Source organism: Cnephaeus nilssonii, assembly GCF_951640355.1.
Source record: "Cnephaeus nilssonii genome assembly, chromosome: 12".
In the NCBI taxonomy this organism is placed as follows: domain Eukaryota; kingdom Metazoa; phylum Chordata; class Mammalia; order Chiroptera; family Vespertilionidae; genus Cnephaeus; species Cnephaeus nilssonii.
Window position 1 is genome coordinate 27,717,964 of NC_137083.1, and position 20,276 is coordinate 27,738,239.

At 37.1% G+C, this 20,276-nt stretch overlaps 1 protein-coding gene across 3 annotated transcripts in view; it reads right to left on the reverse strand.

Moving 5' to 3' along the window:
- Positions 1–20,276, reverse strand: part of ANKIB1 (ankyrin repeat and IBR domain containing 1) — a 117,749-nt gene that overhangs the window by 52,068 nt on the left and 45,405 nt on the right. For all 3 annotated transcript variants that reach the window (XM_079785755.1, XM_079785753.1, XM_079785754.1), the window contains exons 4-5: positions 10,409–10,591; positions 1,083–1,200 (exon numbers count right to left, since the gene is read on the reverse strand). In XM_079785755.1, the coding sequence (XP_079641881.1) occupies positions 1,083–1,200; positions 10,409–10,591 (301 nt within the window). The remainder of the gene's footprint in view (positions 1–1,082; positions 1,201–10,408; positions 10,592–20,276) is intronic.

The following is a 20,276-nucleotide window of genomic DNA, read 5'->3' on the forward strand; positions in this document are numbered from 1 at the left end:
CATGCGCGCCCTGGAGCTCTGCCTTTCACCGCTCCCCTGAGTTTCCGTCTTACAGCCCAGATTCCCCCAGGATGAGCCTGGGTCCCCAGGGTCTCACCCGGTACTGGGGTTCAGTGCAGTCGGAGCTGGGGTTCAGCGCAATCTGGAGCTTTTATCTCCTTCCCGCTAGAGAACGCCAGCCAGGCACTCAGCCGCCCGTCCTCTCCGGCTCCGTCCTCTCCGCACGCGCACGCCCGTGTCTCCTTAACTCAGGCTTTTACAGCTCCTCTGATTTTCCCTTTCCTTCTAGTTGTAGGATTTCCAGTCAGCCAGCTTTCCTGTGGTTCTGGATGATGTCCGTTTTGTCTTTTAGTTGTATTTTTGAAATTGTTGTGTGAGGCTGCAGTATAGGTGTTTACCTATGCCGCCATCTTGGTTCTTTTTTACCTTTCCCTTTTAAAAATCATTTCTAAATCAGAAAAAAAATTGTCTTTGAAACCAAGCACAATGTTAAATATCAAATGTGCAACGAAAGGGTCCATATATCCAGCTCAGCATGTGACAACTCTCAGAATGGCTATGCTACGTGTCAAGCTGAGTACTTTTCCTAAGTAAAATGAGTAATTCCTTCAAAACAAACCTTAAGAGGGGATAGTATATTCTTCTGTTGACTCTACAATTTTGCTTTGCGCATTTCATGGTGAGAAACAGCTTTTACATAAAATAAAGTGATAATACTAATAACACAATTGTTAAGTATTTAATTGACAAGTAAAACCTGGACTGGGACTATGGATTGCAATGCTCAACTCTGCTCAAATCAGTCACATTTCTAAAATTAAACAACCTATAGGTTGATTTAGTAGCTTGATTTTTAAATAGAAATTTCCTATTTCTCCTCTGTGATTTACAGCCAATTTATACTTCAAAATACAAAATATAATGAAGATGCTAGGTACTGTATCACTGCCCAAAGAACAACTCAGGCTTGTTTAACAAACTATTTTGTTCTGTATTAAGATAATAAAATAGCCATCTTTTAAAACTTTGAAAAACTTCAAAAGGCACCCGTATGATTAGAAGCATGACATGTGTTTCATTACCATGAGCTCGAAGTAAAGCTTCAGCAGTAAATAGTGGAGCCTGGAGCATGTCTGCAGTTTCCACAATAAGCATATCCTTCAATCTACGAAGATCCTGAGGCCTTAATCCTTCATATGGCTTTGAAAAGAAGGAAAACAAAGTTAAATTGTCTATTATACTCTTAGGGAGTTCGAAATGCCTATAAACAAAAGATTATTATTTATTTGGTCTTTCAGTTCCAGTTTGGTTATGGAAGTTCAAAAGGTTCTGTATGCTCCACTATCATGGACTTCAAACTACTCTTTCCCAGGTCTTTTTAAACTGAAAAATGAATGCCAGGGATCATGCATCTTATCATTTTAAAATAAAAGTAGCATACTATAATGACAAGACCATTTTGAAAATTTGGATAATACAAAAAAAAATAAAAAAACACATCAAGCAATCATGAGTGAAGTTCAAAAGTATTTTTATCCAGTTTTGTTGTAAACCAATTATAAATAAATATGTGTTAATTTAAGCAGTTTTAATCACGAAACCACCAAACATTTACACTTATTAAGAACCGATTTAGACTGCTAGTGGGATTATATAATACCTATTAATTAATTTGGAGAGAAGTAACTATGCTATACTATTCAGACTTTTTACCCAAAAATATATTATTTCAGTATGTTTATTCGAGTGTTAATGAATGTTCCTTAGTTTTCATATAGGTGATATATCATCTCAGGTTTTTTGTTCTTTTGCTATCTTTTATCTATCTTTTTTTTGTTGTTTTAACAGAAAATATATAATAAAATCACATATCGAACTATTCAAACAATTATTGATAACATTGTTTCTTATTTGTTTCAAGTCCCTTTAAAAACAAAATGAAACAAAAGAAGCAAAACCTCATAATCTGTGACATGTTTTCCTATTACACTTCCCTAATTCCCTCATCCTTGCCTGTGACAATCACTACCATGAATTTGATTGATAGCTGTCATAATATTATGGCATAACATTATATATATAAAAGCAATCTGCTTTTCTTAATTTTATTCAGTATTGTTTGCATTAATACTGATACACATATTTATTTCAATCCTTTAAACAGTTTTAAGCTTGCTGCATGCAATATGCATAGAACTGAAGCATAGTAACCTCCATCTTGTGTAAAAACTGCTGTTTGAAATTTTAACCCTGCTATTTTGGCTTCTGTAAACGCTTGCTTGCTTAAATAATAGGGAAAAGTAAGACTACTCCCATTCCAGAGAGGCCATAAACTATGTCCCAGACAGAGTTGTTAGTGCTGGTGTCAGGCCAGGCCTTGAGATATGGTCTCACGGCCCTGTCCCAGAACACAGGCCTTCTTTCTCAGAAGGTCTGGAAGTCTCGTTCCAAATTTGGAAGACAAAAAGCTGAAAAAAGTATACATAGGGAAGACTTCCACCAAGTTGGGGCCCAGAATTTGACAGAGATATTCTACTCTGAGCCCATTAGCACTACTATAATAAAAAGACTCTAAATTAATTTGGCTTATTAAGGCGTCTCATGTCGGCTCGCTGATTTACAATATAACAGAACTAAAAGCCATAGCTTAAAAAGCAGTAGAAATTACCAAGTACTTATCAGAATAACAACCAGTGAGGATGTCCTCTGGTAGCATCTATCACAGTCTCCAGAGAGCTTTGGGTGGTTAGCAAAACTCACCCATTGTAGTTGACTTACAGATATTTTGGAATTAGATATTATCTTTATTTCTTGCTTTGTTTTTTTGGTACCATGTAAACCATTTCATCAATTCTCAGTTAACCCTGTATTACTGGGACTCTATTAACCAGGGATAATTTCTCAGTTGACATGTTTATATTTTTTCTTTTAAAAAAATGCTTTATTGTTGAAATATTACATATGTACCTTTTTCCCCCCATTGTCCTCTCCCAGACCACCCCCAACCCCAAGCCCAGGCATTCACCCCTGTTTCTTTCTCCTTAGATGTCTTCTGGCAGGAACACATATATAGGCAATGCATGTATTAATGACAGAAAAGAGTAACAGACTTGACTGTATAAATATCTGCCAAGTTTTAAACATAACAATTGTATTACTTTTAAATCTAGCAAAGTGTCCACGGCCAATAAGAGACAATACTCAATATTGGAAAGGTTTCAGTGAGATGGCCCTCTGATATCTTGTGGGTAAAAATAAAAATTGGTATATCATTTAACAATCAAGCATGTATTATGAATCTTTAAACCAATTATCTTTGACCCAAAAATTTGTAGAAATCTATCCTAAGGTATAATCATAAATGTGGGGAAAATTGTAGTCATTTGCAATGTTTGTTATAAAAGTGACAAAATGCAAGTAACCTAAGTGTACATTAAAGGAGATATAGGACATTTACAAGTTAGAATAGTCTGCAGTCATTCAAGATGATTGGCATGATGAGTGTGTAAATATTAAGAAAGGTTAAGGGAATCTCTGCCTGGGTAGCTTCAGTTGGTTACATCATCGTTCCATACGCAAGGTTTTGGGTTCAATCCCCACTCAGGGCACATGTAAGAAACAATCAATGAATGCATAAATAAGTGGAACAACAAACTGATGTTACTCTCTCTTTCTCCCCTTTCTCTCTCTCCGCCCCCAAATCAATAATAATAAAAATAGAAATGCTAAGGAGGAAAAAAACTATAAGATATAAAATATCACTCCAGTGATGAAAATGGAAGACAATCCTGCACAATGTTACAAGGATTATTTATAAGTGGTAGAACAATAAACATTTCATTCTGCTTTTTATGCAGAACATGTTTTGTAGGAAAAAGTAATTAAAAAATAAAAGATAAATCACTGGAGATGTTAGAGCTTTCAACAGTGGCAGAGCACACAATCAGTCTGTACTGCTATTCCTTTTAAAAATGGTGAAAACTTATGCTAAATACATTTCATATGACACTGCATTAACAGCCTACTGCACCTATTTATGCATTCACGTATACTGCCAGGAGCCTCTACATATACAGATATCATATGAACGTAACTAGAAAAAAACAAAGAAAATTTAACCTATTCTATATAGGGGTACCATTAACTACAACAGAAAAAAAATTGCAAGTAAATCCAAACCATCATTTGAAAAGCCCCTGAAATCATCATGTGCAGTTTGCTTTTAAGATAACTTGTGAACCACACATTCCCTTGCAAAAACCTAACAAGTCAATTTATGGTGAAACTAGAGGCCCTCAGCCTGGCCTGCCCCCTCTCACAGTCCGGGAGCCCTCAGGGGTGGGAGGCAACCCGGCGATCAGGGGAAGGTGACGCCCCATCACACCTCTGCTGCTGCCACTGCCAGCAGCGCAAGCCTCGGCCGGACCTGGTTACCTGAGCCTTGGGCGGCCCTGGGCAGCTGGGCAGCGGCCATGAGAGGCTTGCCTGCACACCTCAGGTCGGTCCTGGGCAGCTGGGGAGCTGAGGGGACGGGTGCCGCCATCATTGAGGGCGGGACAGTCAATTAGCATATTCCTTCCTTATTGGCTGTGGGTGCCGCTATCTTTGAGGGGGCAGTTAATTAGCATATTCCCTCTTTATTGGCTGTGGGTGCCACCATCTTTGTGATGATGTGAGGGTCAATTAGCATATTCCCTCTTTATTAGATAGGATTTGTAGTACTCACTCCAGGATAGAAATTATACACTATGTATATCATTGCTTCTAAAAAACGAGTTCCAAATTCCCAGGTACCTCTCTTAAATTAGCAGAAGGTGAATATTTCTTGGTATTTCTAGTGGTGGCAATTGTGTATTTCCTGGTATTGTTTTGTTAAAAAAAAATTTTTTTTTTTCAGAATAGCCATCCTTCTACCTCATTTATGTTGAGCAAAATCAGGTTTGACTTTAGAAATATTAACAAAGTGATAATAAAAAGCAATCTGCATAAAGTTTCTTTCAAATGCAGTTTTAAAATCTTAAATAGGTTACACTAGAAGAAAAATAGTTCTTGAAGGAGAAAGACATGCTGCCTTCATGAGTATGTAAGATATTCACTCTGAATCTCTGCAACAGAACTATAATTAGGTCATGTGAAGCATTTCAATACATTGCTCAGTCCCAAGTGGGCACCAGTCCTTTCTTCTGCAGGAAGGATTAAAATGAAGGTGTCTTTCTCTTTCCTGTTGCAAAGACAAATTGCTTCTATTTTCAGATTAAACACAAATAACCTTCAAAGCAGTCAGTCCTGATACAAAGAAGGAAAAAGAAAACTAATTTTAAAAGAGTATGAAAATGACTCTTTTTGTTTGTTTTTAAATATGTTTTTTTTAATTGATTTTAGAGAGAAAGGAAGGGAGAGGGATAGAGAGATAGAAACATCAATGAGAAACATTGATGGGCTGCCTCCTGTACGGCCCCTACTGGGGATCAAGCCTGCAACCCAGGCATGTGCCCTGACTGAGAATCGAAGCAGTGACCTCATGGTTCATGGGTTGACACTCAATCACTAAGCCACACCAATTGGGCCGAAAGTGCCTCTTTTGCATCTGTACATACTATTGCTATCAAAATGTCACCAAAGAAATGCAAAACAGCCCAACATACAAACTATACCAGTTTGATACCATGTATAAAGTGATAGTACCTTGAAAACTGTTTCAGAAAAGACTATGACAAAAGGAGTTATGAGAGAAGTATTTCTTTTTTCTCACAATGAAAATAGCTGCCCCCTCCCTCCAATTATATAGGGAAAACATGTTCATTGTTAGAAAATGAAAAAATGAGTACTTATTTACCCAAATATAATGTAATTGTTAAAATTTTAAGACACTCAGGGAAAGGAGAGGATATTTCCAATTCCTTTTAATACCAATCTCTCTTTAGTGATCTATGAGCTTAGCCTGAGAGAGAGGGGAACAAATAGCTAGAGAATGCCTTTAGGATTCTCAGACCCTTCCCTTCCTTTCAGTTTCCATGCTACTTACTCAGCTGTTCTCACCTGGTCATCAAGACCTAGGTGATCCTGATGTGTACTTTGACCTTAGAGGAAGGCACATGGAGTACATTAAGCCTTATGCTAACTGAGGTAGCTAGTTAAGGCAAAGTCCAGCATATAAATTTCCTACCAGAAAAAGAGCCTTGAGCCTTCCTGAATTATAGATTGGAAGGTGGGAGTCTTTAGTTGACTTTCATAGCAGTGCAATGTTCGGTTTCCCCTTCATTTACCCAGGTGTAAATCACACAATCCACTCCTACAGCCTGTCCTCTATGAGGCCCATTACTTAGTAGTTTCTCTGCTCTTTCTTGGGGCTTCAATAAATTGAACACACTGCTCTCAGCCATCACTCTAATACATCATCTTGTTTTTATTTTTTTTATAGCAGTTACCATTCTCAGAAATTGTGTTCATTTATTTTAAAACTTATTTGTGTGTGTCTCTCTACCCATGATGAAACATAAGCCCCTAGAAGGCAGAAGTTTATCTTTGTTCCTCACTGAATCTCTAAGCTCCTAAAACATTGTCTGGCAGAACAGTTACTCAGTTTTGTAGAATGAATGAATGAAGTAGATTTTACCATTTATAAACTAATCACCCAAAGGAAAGAGCTCAACTAAAATGTGTCAATAAGAAATTACAGAGGTATAATATTATACACTGTCCAGATCATTAACTGAATAAAAGCCTTAGCTAAAATAAACACTGCACCTTGGGAACATAAATTTTAAAAACTGCTAATTATGTAGCTTAATACAATTACATAGCAGGCCATGTAAAACTCTAGCATAGACAGAATAATCCAAAAATTGATCAGGGTCAAAGAAGATACAAAAATGAATTTAAAAAAAGCATTGTTTACATTCAAATAAAAAGAACAAACACCAAACATTGTTTTTAAAAATTGTTATGAAACTCACATAACTTAAAATTAACCATTTTAAAGTGTACGGTTCAGTGGCCTCTAGTACATTCACAATGTTGTACAACCACCACCTGTATCTAGTTCCAAAACATTCTCATCACCCCAAAAGAAACCCCATACCCATAAAGTAGTCACATTCCTTCTTCCTCCCAGCCATTGGCAACCACTAATGTACTTTTCGTTTCTACGGATTTATTTACTCTGGACATTTCATATACATGGAGTTACTCAATATGTGCCGTTTTGTGTCTGGCTTTTTTTCATTTAGCATGTTTTTGAGATTGATCCATATTTTTAGCATGTGTTAGTACTTCAGTTCTTTTTATGGCTGAGTAATATTCCATTGTGTATATATCTCATTTTATTTATCCATTTATGTGTTGATAGACATTTTGGCTGTCTTCAATTTTTGGCTATTGTGAGTAGTGTTGCTATAAATATTTGTATATAAGTATTTATTTATGAAAGTAGTGCTTTTTAAATTATGAAATAGTAGACAAAAATAAAGCCAATATCGGCTGGTGTGGCTCAGTGGCTGAGCATAGACCTATGAAACAGAAGGTCATGGTTCGATTCCTGGTCAGAGCACATGCCTGGAATGCGGGCTTGATCCCCAGTAGGGGAGATGCAGGAGGCAGCCAATTGATGACTCACTCATCATTGATGTTTCTATCTCCTTCTCCCTTTCTCTCTGAAATCAATTTTAAAAAAATCTAATACAGATTAAAAATAAAAGTACAAAACTAGCAAAGTATCTGAAATTATTTAAATGTTCACCAATAGGTAAGAAATATGTCGATCATATGTTCTGACTTGGGAAAGATGTTCATGACATACCATTAAACTGAAAAAATATTTTAGCAGAACTCAATATACTATATGATCTTACTTTTGCATTAAAAATTCTATATGTATATGTTTGCTTAAGTCTGGTAGCACACAAAAAAACCACTTACCTTTGATGAGTAAAATCAGGAAGGAGGAAATTTTTTAGCAATAAATATTCATTATAAATTTTAGGCAATGCATAAAAATAGAAAAATAATAATAGTAAAGAAAATCACTCATATCCACAATTACCATTTTGGTATACAGCAAACTTCTTCAAATATACAGTAGTTTTTTCCTATATAATTAGTGTCAAACTGTTCTGTAAATATTTTTGCCTTAACATAATAGTTTATTATAGTTATACTATGTTCATTTAGATATTAAATCTATTGATGAGTACCACTGTTTTTAAAATTTACTAATAAATTAAGATATCTTGATGAAAAGACCTAAATGTCTTTCAGTTTACTCACATCAACATTATTTCTAGAATATTATTGTTTAAATGTCTTCTGACTAAATTATTATATCAATTATTACATTATAATTTCTATGTATGGGCTGTCAAAAGGCAGTCAGTATAGCAAATAGAGATTCTTAGATTTTGAAGTCATAAGAATCAAGTTCAGCTCCCTTTGGTCCTGATAAGTTATTCAACTATTTTCTGGTTTATCTTCCTCATTTAAAAAAAAAGAAGGGGTCATAACTGTCATTTCAAGGTTACTATGTGAATTCAACAACCACATTAAAGTGCTTAGAACATCAGCCTTCTCTCTATGTATACTTAATCTGAATAAATATTAAACAATCTAACTAAAGAATCACAAAAGGTAAAGAAACAGAAATCTTTTAATTCTAAGAAACTCAGTTCTTTTCCCCATTTGGAAAGTATAGCAGCCCCCAAACTGCTGGGAATTCATGGGAAAAAGAAAAGTAACAATACAATTAAACACAAAGAAGAGTTATAAAATTTCTTTTAGAAACAAGTTAGCACTGAACATCACATCAGAATCATTTGAGGAGGAAAAATGTATTGTGTCTTATAGTTTCTCTATCTAAGAAATATCTATTGGTGTCCACTGTGTACCAGTGTGTTAGACACTGAAAATACACTGTTAAGTAAGGCAGTTAAGACCTTGGTCTTTGTGGAGTTGACAATCTAATAAGAGAGAAAGGAAATAAACAAGTAAACAAACATATAAAAAATAATTACAGCACATGATAAATGCTAAGAAGGATGAACAGGATATTATAATGAAGAATAATGGAAGGAGATGGACCTATTTTAGAAAGAATGATTAAAGACTGCCTGTCTGGAAAAGTGATATTGAGTTAGTCAAGAGAAAAACTGGGAGATTTCAGACACAGAAAATAGCAAATGCAAAGTCTTGGTATAGTCTAGGTATGGTAATAAGAGCAAAGGGATTTAAGAAAAAATGTTTGAGATAACACTGAAAAGGTAGGTAGTAGCCACACCATAAAAGGTATTATATCTGAGTAAATAGTTTGGATTTTAAGTACCATAAAAAGTTACTAAGTGATTTAAGTGATATAACCTCGTTTTAATTTAAAATTGTCACTCTGGCCGAAACCGGTTTGGCTCAGTGCATAGAGCGTCGCCTGCGGACTGAAAGGTCCCGGGTTCGATTCCGGTCAGGGGCACATACCTTGGTTGCAGGCACACCCCCGGTAGGGGGGGTGCGGGAGGCAGCTGATCGATGTTTCTCTCTCATCGATGTTTCTAACTTTCTATCTATCTCCCTTCCTCTCTGTAAAAAATCAATAAAATATTTTTAAAAATAATAATAAAATAAAATTGTCACTCTGGCTTCTGTGTACAAGATGGATTCTAAGGAAACCAGAATAGAAGGAAGGAGAACAGTACGGAAAAACTATTACATTAGCTCATATGAGAAGGGAGGGTGGCAAGTGCCTAGGGAGGTAGGAGTGGAGATTGGGAGGAGTAAAATTGATTTAGGTTATAGTTTCCGAGGTAAAACTGACAGGATTCCCAGATTGTTTGGATGTTTATGCTAGAACGACTCAGTAAATGGAGGTAATATTTACTCAGACAAGAAAGACTCAAATGACTCTTGATGTCCATGATAATAAGTTCAATTACATCACAGAAGGGAAGAAAGAGGAATTTGGTAGGAAGGGGCAACAATTAAGTTGGTTTTTCCCATATAAAGATGGGAGACATGGTCTACAACTGCAGAGACAGGGACAGGGCTGGGGAAGAGTGGTCAATGGAAAGACTGTTTAGCCGTTTTTGCTTTTTACAACAGCATTTACCAAAGCATGTTTGTTGACAAGAACAATCCAGAAGACAGAGAGAGACTGAGGAACAGGAGGATTGGAGTCTTGGACTAGTAGGAGTGGTTAGGATTCATACCACACATCAGCATCTCTTTTTATGTGTAAGTAAATATACTCACGGATGTTAGAGGAAAGCTTAGACCTCCAGGGTTTCTAAATGTATTTTTATACTTATGGCTATGTAGATGACTGGATATTTACCATTGCAAAAAAGACCACACAAACTGGGCTTTAAACAAGAAAAAAAATTTAATTTAAAATCCATATAACTTTTTAATTAAAAAAAACACACCTTACCTCTCGTTTGTCTAACGCAGCATACTCAGCTTCTATTTCTTCAGCTTCAGGATCTCGTGAGAATACCATTTGGGATTCCAGATTAAGGGCCAAATCTTTGTGGTGTTGCTTTTCAGCACAATCACAAGGAGTATCTTTATTTTCATTCTCAGCAAACAAGTCTCCTCCATGTTTTACTAAAAGCTAAAAAAGATTTTTTTTCAAAAACTTGCAACAATATGTTTAAATAAGTTATTTTCATGTTAAAAATATAAAACCTTTAATAAAGGCAACACAAGAAAAATGCAATATTATGTTCCTGAAATGACAATAAAAGTTATTTAGATATTAGTTGCTTCTGATTTTAAGATTGGCAATTCTTGTTTATTAGTATTAAGATGATTTCCTTTGGTTAAAAATAAAAGCTACAACAACACCAATTTCTTAAACTTTAAAAATAAAGTCCCTTTTGAAAATTAATTTTCAGAGAGAAAAAATGAGAGAGAGAGAAATATCGATTTGTTGTTCCACTTATTTATCCATTCATTGGTTGATTCTTTTATGTGCCCTGACAGGATATCAAACCTGCAACCTTGGTGTATGGAAACAATACTCTAACCAACTGAGCTACCCGGCCAGAGCTAAAAAAGAAATTCTTAAGCATTCTGCCCAATTCAAAAATAAAGTTTTACTTATCAGTAAAACTATTTATAGTTATTCAATGCTTTCCCTTTTATAAATTTCTAGGAATCATTCTTAAACAAGAAGGATACCAGTTACTTTAGCCACAAATACCTGGATGTCCTGACATAGGGGACAAAAATTTTCATTTGTATCATTCATTATTCAGTCAAACACTGAAATGAAATTAGGATGAGCAAAACCGTTTTCAATATTCCTCAAAATAAGTGATAAAGGCTTCTGGTCAAGATGTCAGCATAGGTGAATGTGGTACACATGTCCTCTCCCAACCACATCAAAATTACAACTAAACAATTATCATTGAGAACAGCCTGAAATCTAGTGGAACAACTAAGGATGTAAAGAAGAAGCCACATCCAGACTGGTAGGAGGGGCAGGCTGGTCCCACACCCATATGGAGCAGATAAAAATTGGGAGGGATGTCTCAGTTATGGAGGTTCCCCCTGAGGAGTGAGGGGTCCCCGCCTCACACCAAGCCCCCTAGCCCAGGGTTCCTGTGCCAGAAAGAGAAATCCCCATAACTTCTGGCTGTAAAAACCAGTGGGGATTGAGGCTCAGGCTGCTGGAGTCCCGGCAGTCCTCTTAAAGGGCCCATGCACGGACTTGGACTCACTCCCTAAGGCAGCAGCTTGAAAGGTACCAGGGACATATGGGAAGGAACTGAATTGTCTGGCCTGAGGGCGAGGTACAGAGGGGCAGCTTTTTGCCAGACAGATTCAAAGTTAGTTAGAGGTGAGGCATGAGATTCCGCATTTCCAACAAGTTCACAAATGATTGATAACACAACACCAGTCTCAGGATCATTCTTTCGATAGCAAGACCTTAAGAAAAACTGCTTTATAATTACTCCATTCAAATCTGTCCTGCCTTACAACCATTAAGCTAATCTTAATGTATCTTTATTTTATAATAGCACTTCACCAATCAAAAATTTTCAGTGACTCAATTTTCTATAAATAAATCCCAAATTCTTGACCTTGGCATTTAGTTTCTTCTCCTTGTTATGGACTCTATCTTCATTTTACAGGATCTGTCTTATCATTCCTTCCAAAAATACTTCAATCTATATGTCTGAGACCTAGAATAGTGCTTCACAGAACTGTAATGTGCAAATAAATAAATAAATAAATAAATAAATAAATAACCCAGAGAACTTGCTTAAAACATCCCTGGAGTCTACCCCCTACAGATTCTGACTTGGAATCTGGAGGTCTGGTGGATTATATTTATAACAAGCTCCCAGTAGTTACTGATGCTACAGGTCTGAGGGCCACATTTTGACTAGCCTCCTCTAAATACTTAAAAGTGAAATCATACCTACTCACACTTTACTACTATTAACAGAAAGTGGACCTGGGTGTGGGTTCTTGACTTCATGCAGGTAAGATTTCACAATACGAGTCCAGGTGAATTTTAGAGGACATTTATGAAGAAAGGCTGAGGGCAGTGAAACAAGAAAGGGTTAGGGAAGTGAGCCTAGGCTATTCTCCTTTGGCTCATTAAGAAGTCAGAGAAGAGGAGAAACCAAGATGGCAGCATAAGTAAACACCTAAACTGCTGCCTCACACAATAATTTCAAAACTACAACTAAAAGACAAAATGGACATCATCCAGAACCACAGGAAGGTTGGCTTAGTGGAAATTCTACAACTAGAAGGAAAGAGAAAAGTACACTGAGACTCAGAGGAGCTGCAGGAGGCAGAGGTACTGAGACGCACGTACGGAGAGGACTGGCAACTGAGTGCGTGGCTGGCTTTCTCAAGCGGGAGGGAGACAAAAGCTCCCGACTGCGCTGAACTCCAGTTCTGGGCGAGACTCTGGGGACCCAAACTCATACGGGGTGAAACTGGCCTGTCAGGAAAGAGAAAAGCACACTGAGACTCAGAGGAACTGCGGAAGGCAGAGGTACCGAGGCGCGCGCGCGGAGAGGGCTGGCAACTGAGCATGCAGTTGGCTTTCTCAAGCGGGAGGGAGACAAAAGCTCCCGACTGCACTGAACTCCAGTTCTGGGCGAGACTCTGGGGACCCAGACTCATTCGGGGAGAAACTGGACTGTTTGGCAGCGGCGGAACTCCAGGACGGCTTTCTCTCAGAGGTGCTTGCAGCGATTACCATGGTACACTGAGACACACGGGCCTATTAGGGCAGGGCTGATGGGAAACCAATGCTGTCTGCTCTGCCCTGAGACTCCGCCCCATTCAAGCTGAGCACAGAGGCTTTTGCAAGTCTTCTCACATAAGGGTGTCTCTAGCACAGAAGTTCTCCCAGCATAGACACAGCTGATCCTTACAGCCAATTGGCCTGGAGGTCAATTCCTCCCAGTGATACCAACAACAATCAAGGCTTAACTACAACAAGACTGTGCACACAGCCCACAAAAGGGTGCACCAAGAGTGTCCACCTCAGGTAACTGGGAAGGCCGAGCCACTGGCCCATATAGGACAACTAGAACACAAAGCTACCCTACCAACTCAGGGAAGCAGAGAAAATGGGGAGACAAAGAAACAGATCACAAACCAAAAAAATGGAGGAAAACAAACAACTGGACATAGAGTTCAAAACCACAGTTATAAGGTTTTTCAAGAATTTTCTAGAAAAGGTCGATAAATTTAGCGAGACCCTCGAGGATATGAAAAAAGACCAACTAGAAATTAAGCATACACTGACTGAAATAAAAAATATTATACAGAGATCTAACAGCAGACTAGAGGATCACAAGTATCAAGTCAAAGATTTGAAATATAAAGAAGCAAAAAACACTCAACCGGAAAAGCAAAAAGCAAAAAGAATCCAAAAATATGAAGATAGTGTAAGGAGCCTCTGGGACAACTTCAAGCGTACCAACATCAGAATTATGGGGGTGCCAGAAGAAGAGAGAGAGCAAGATACTGAAAACCTATTTGAAGAAATAATGACTGAAAAATTCCCCCACCTGGTGAAAGAAATAGACTTACAAGTCCAGGAAGCGCACAGAACCCCAAACAAAAGGAATCCAAAGAGTACCACACCAAGACACATCATAATTAAAATGCCAAGGGCAAAAGACAAAGAGAGAATCTTAAAAGCAGCAAGAGAAAAACAGTTAGTTACCTACAAGGGAGCACCCATACGACTGTCAGCGGATTTCTCAACAGAAACTATGCAGGCCAGACGGGAGTGGCAAGAAATATTCAAAGTGATGAATAGCAAGAACTTACAACCAAGACTACTCTACCCAGCCAAGCTGACATTCAGAATTGAAGGGCAGATAAAGAGATTCACAGATAAGAAAAAGCTAAAGGAGTTCATCAACACCAAACCAGTATTATATGAAATGCTGAAAGGTATTCTTTAAGAAGAGGAAGAAGAAGAAAAAGGTAAAGATAAAAATTATGAATAACAAATACATATCTATCAACAAGTGAATCTAAAAATCAAGTGAATAACAAATCTGATGAACAGAATAAACTGGTGAATATAATAGAATCAGGAGCACAGAAAGGGAGTGGACTGACAATTCTCAGGGGAAAAGGGGTGTGGGGGTGCGGGAAGAGACTGGACAAAAATCGTACACCTATGTATGAGGACAGTGGGGGGGGGGTAAGGGCAGAGGGTGGGGGGGGGCACCGGGTGGAGGGGAGCTATGGGGGGAAAAAGAGGAACAATTGTAATAATCTGAACAATAAAGGTTTATTAAATTTAAAAAGAAAAAGAAGTCAGAGAAAAGGGGACCTTGGGGAGAGGCTCAGGGGGGTTTCCCTGGTATGAACTACCACTGCCCATTGCTATCCTGTTTGCAAGCCTCATGGGGTCCCTTAGGAGTTTAGGAGGTGTATGCCTGTGGGCAGGAAAGAATAGAGGGAGGGGAGAAGTGCTGGCGTGCTCATGGGATGGGGAAGTTAAACCACTGCCTAAATGATTAATATGGCCCTTAGCATCATAATATTTTGGAGGCAATAATGAGATCATATCTTTCTTCATTAAAAATTAGAAAACTGAGTCCCAGAAAGGCAGAGTTACTCCATTGCTGAGCTGGGACCACAAATACTGTATTCTTTTCAGTTTTAAAATTCCAGGTATTAAAAATAGAATATAATTAGGTAAAACTCTTCAGTCTGACCTGTGAATGGTTTTTATGGCTTTTCAATGAAGTGTGAAATGCTCTGATAGCTGCCAAAGTGTCAAACAGGCTCTGTGGCTGGAAATGAAGAAGTGTGACTTAGCATCTTTGGTTTTCTAGTGACCTCTATTTGATCTGACAAGCAGCTACAATTAAAGCTGTGAATAAACAAGTAGAACAGGAATGCACAAAAAATACCTAAGATAATACTCATTTTAAAAAAGTGCTTTTAAGCCCTATCAAAAACAACCACCTCTGTCATATCAACCATTTATTGAATCATTATGGCATGTGAAGCACTAATATAAATAAAATGAGGTCTACTGAGGAGGCTTCTCTAGGGAGTTTGCCAACAGGAGAAGTCACTGGATTTTAATTGGGCCATGCTAATAGACCTAACCACCATTCCTCTCCAAAGTCTATCTCTATTGCAAAGTAGAAAAACAAAAACTCTCAACAACTAAGAAAAAAGTGTATTATTTATTTTATTAAAGTCTTAGAAGATGTGTTTTAAAGCAGTTCCATTTTGTATAATCTTAAAGCATACAGCACTTGTACATATTGATAATGTTATTTCATGTATTTAAAATAAGCTTCTGAAGCTTTCCTTTCCCAGTTCTTTGCATAGTGCAGGGATCCACTGCAAATTAAGGCCAGTGGGCCAAACCCAGCCTGTTGCTTGTTTCTGTATAGACCAAGAACTAAAAACTGTTTTTACATTTTAAACAGTTGAAAAAAATAAAAAGACTATTTAATACTATGTAAAAAGTATAAGAAATTTATGTGGGAGTGTCCATAAACAATGTTCTATTGAACACTGCCAGGCCTATTTGTTCTATGTCTCCTTTTCAGCTGCAGAGTTGAACAATTGCCTAAAATATTTGCTATCTGGGCTTTCACAGAAAAAAAGTTTGCTGATCCTCAGAACAATTCTTTGAAATATAAAATAATTAGAATTAGAAGGGCTTTATTTATAGTTTGTCCTTAATAAATGTTTAACATATAAGCATTTCCAATTTTTAAACCAATACAGTCCACTACTATTTACATTACTTTTATCTCATAAATAATTTTGAATGATTAATATTTTTGAAACTCCAGATATTCCTATTTAAGAAAATTGTGAAAAATACCCCAAAGCGAAGGTTCAATATAAGCACCCGGTGTTAGAAAGAGTGGACAACAGAAACAAAAGGAAGGGCTGGCCAAAAGAGACAAGGAAGAGCTCTATACTGCAAACAAGCAGCATGAGTTCGATGAAAACCAAACCAAACCAAACAAAACCACAAGAAAACCCTAAAATAAAAAGCAAAACAAAAAAATCAGCCCAAGGTAAATCCAGGTATCAAGAGATAATGGTAGTAAAATCATTAACAGAAACAAGGCAATCAAGAGGAAAAGCAAGTGGCTAAAGAAGACTGAATACAGTTTTGGAAATGTTGAACTTGAGAGACCTGAAATAATCATATGGTGAAGTCAACTAGGTAGGAAGCAATATAGCATCAGAAATTTCAGGGCTGAAAATTCCATTGCAATATTCTACATATAACCACTGATAAGTTCCCCAAACTCTACTAGTATGATTGAGATTCTCTTATGGGGTGTGTGCGCGCGTGTGTGCACGCGTACAACTTCAAGCTTACTATGAAACACAATTATCATAGGGACAAGGAGAAGTTTTAAAGCAAATACTTCATTTCTCTGGTTCTAAATGAGCCATAGGAAACAATTTAAACTAGTGGTTCTCAACCTTTCGAATGCCGGGACCCTTTAATACAGTACCTCATGTTGTGGTGACCCCCAACCATAAAATTATTTTCGTTGCTACTTCATAACTGTAGTTTTGCTACTGTTAATGAATCGAAATGTAAATATCTGTGTTTTCCGATGGTCTTAGGCTCTACAACCTGTCACGACCCACAAGTTGAGAACTGCTGCTGTAGAGCCTAAAACCATCGGAAAACACAGATATTTACATTTCGATTCATTAACAGTAGCAAAACTACAGTTATGAAGTAGCAACGAAAATAATTTTATGGTTGGGGGTCACCACAACATGAGGTACTGTATTAAAGGGTCCCGGCATTCGAAAGGTTGAGAACCACTGATTTAAACTATTAAATGCATATGTGAAATTGCCAACTGACAACTTTATCAAGTCTGTTCTTACGTAAATATACAGACAGCAAAATATTTAAACAACTAGAGAAGATATATTTCCATAGATATAAGTCCTTTAAGAGTTAAAAAAACAAAACAAGACAAAAAACAGCTTGACCTTAGCCATGGAATAAATAATCAATTTAGCCTTAAAGGCTTAAGATTCTGAAATGAGATATATTTTATTACAATCATAGATTAACAGAAAATTAGTGCTAAATGGGGACTTTAAAAAATATGTATTTTTATTGATTTCAGAGAGGAAGAGAGAAGGATAGAGAAATAGAAACATCAATGATGAGAGAATCATTGATCGGCTGCCTCCTGCATGCCCCTTATTGGGGATTGAACCCGCAACCTTTGACTGGAATCAAACCCGGGACGCTTCAGTCCACAGGCCAATGGTATATCCACTGAGTCACACTGACTAGGGCTAAATGGGGACTTTTGAGGTAATTGTGAAGGTTTCTTCTTGAATGGTTGGGAATGATAATCTCAAAGAGGTTGAGTGACTCACTCAAAGTCCTACAGATAGTCACTGTGAGGACCAAGACAGTAATAAATATCTAATAATGCGGTACAATCTCACACCGGTCAGAATGGCTATCATAAACAAATCAACAAACGACAAATGCTGGCAAGGATGCAGAGAAAAAGGAACCCTCGTGCACTGCTGGTGGGAATGCAGACTGGTGCAGCCATTGTGGAGAACAGTATGGAGTTTCCTCAAAAAACTAAAAATGGAACTCCCATTTGACCCAGTGATCCCACTTCTAGGAATATATCCCAAGAAACTAGAAACACCAATCAGAAAGGATATATTGCACCCCTATGTTCATAGCAGCACAATTCACCATTGCTAAGATTTGGAAACAGCCTATGTGCCCATCAGCAGGTGAGTGGATTAAAAAACTGTGGTACATCTACACAATGGAATACTATGCTGTGGTAAAAAAGAAGGAGTTCTTACCATTTGCAACAGCATGGATAGAACTGGAGAGCATTATGCTAAGTGAAATAAGTTAGTCAGAGAAAGATAAATATCACACGATCTCACTCATTTATGGAATATAATGAACAACAGAAACTGATGAACAAAAACAGATCCAGAGACAGAGAAACATCAATCAGACCATCAAACCTCAGAGGGAAGGTAGGGGAGGGAGGGTGGGGGTAAGGGGGAGAGATCAACCAAAGGACTTGTATGCATGCATATAAGCCTAACCAATGGACACAGACAACAAGGGGGTGAGGGCATGAGTGGGGGGGATGGAGGGGTAATGGGGGAATAAGGACACATATGTAACACCTTAATCAATAAAGAAATTTAAGTAAGTAATTAAGTAAGTAAGTAAATAAATATCTGATAATACTCTCTCACTCAAACCAAACCCTTTATATCATGCTTGGTATCAATGAACATTATGAAAATTAGAAAAACATTATATACAAATGTCATTATAATTGTTATTCTTAAAACCAAAGGGCTAAAAACAATGATGCAGACAAATAAGTAGTTGGGGGGGGGGGGGAGAAACCATATTTAAAATTACCCATGATAGTAAACTTTATATGAGACGTCTAAGCCTTTCCTGTTCACTAAAGGAGTAGGACAGGAAATGAAGATACTTAACCACTAATACTTTAAGAAATATACTTATATAGTAGGTTTTAAAAAATGCATACATTTTAAGCATTAGCATTAAAAAACACAGTAAGACCTCTGGGAATTAGTTAATGTATGCTTCCCCAGGAAAATCTTCTATTTTACTTCATAGTAAGCATTACCAAAGTCATTCAGGGCCCAAGGCTGGGCTAGTGTACAGTCCAGATAGTGCCATATGGGTAAAATAATATGCTGAAATTTGCTGATGAAAACTAGAATAAATGTAACCAACTAGAGAAGATATATTTCCATAGATATAAGTTCTTTAAGAGTTAAAAAAACAAAACAAAAAAAAACAGCTTGACCTTAGCCATGAAATAATCAATTTAGCCTTAGAGGCTTAAGATTCATAATCTTCAATAAATGGTTGATATGACAGAGGTTGTCATTTCACTTTTATAAATTTCTAGGAATATTCCTCGAAATAAGCGATAAAGGCTTCTGGTCAAGATGTCAGCATAGGTGAATGTGGTACACATGTCCTCTCATACCACATCAAAATTACAACTAAACAATTATCATTGAGAACAGCCTGAATGTGGTTGTTCATAGGGCTTTATAGGACTTTATTTGGGATGTTTTACATTAAGTCTAAGAGCTCCTCTGAATAAATAGAAAAATAAAAAGTCATCAAATGGTGTGGTTTATGTAATGTGATATGCTGATAAATCAAACAGTTAAAACATATACAGACATTCACATGAAGCAAATCATCAGGCCTATCAGATAGTTTAGAATAAAACCTGGCACCAATTTCATTCACTGAGCAAAAAATAATGCTGGTAAAAACACTATTTTTTTGAACAATTTGATAAGAACGTCATTGCAAACATACTTTAAAATCAACGATTACTAAAGCAATGTTTATAGAATTTTTGGCAGTAAGATATTAAGGCAGCAATTTAAGAGTATTATTACTACTATCAAGAATGAGCTATTAAAAAAAAAAAAGAATGAGCGATTGTCTACTCTCGCTTGAGAAATATGACGCAGTCCCATCAGTAATGATGAGTCACTACAGCACGGATTCTTTCATGGGAGGTGGGCATAGAACAATATACAAAAAGGCTTGTGTAAAAGCCTCAGGAATTCTGCCAATAGCCTCCTTTCCCCCAAAAACCCCTGAACATCCTTCTACCATGCTGTGAATCAACGTTAGAAAACATTGCCTGAAAAAAAAAAGTTTCAAGTTAATAACTGTCACTGACTAACTAGTGGGCAAAGGTGACACAAACCCAAGAAATAAAACACTCTAAAAGATT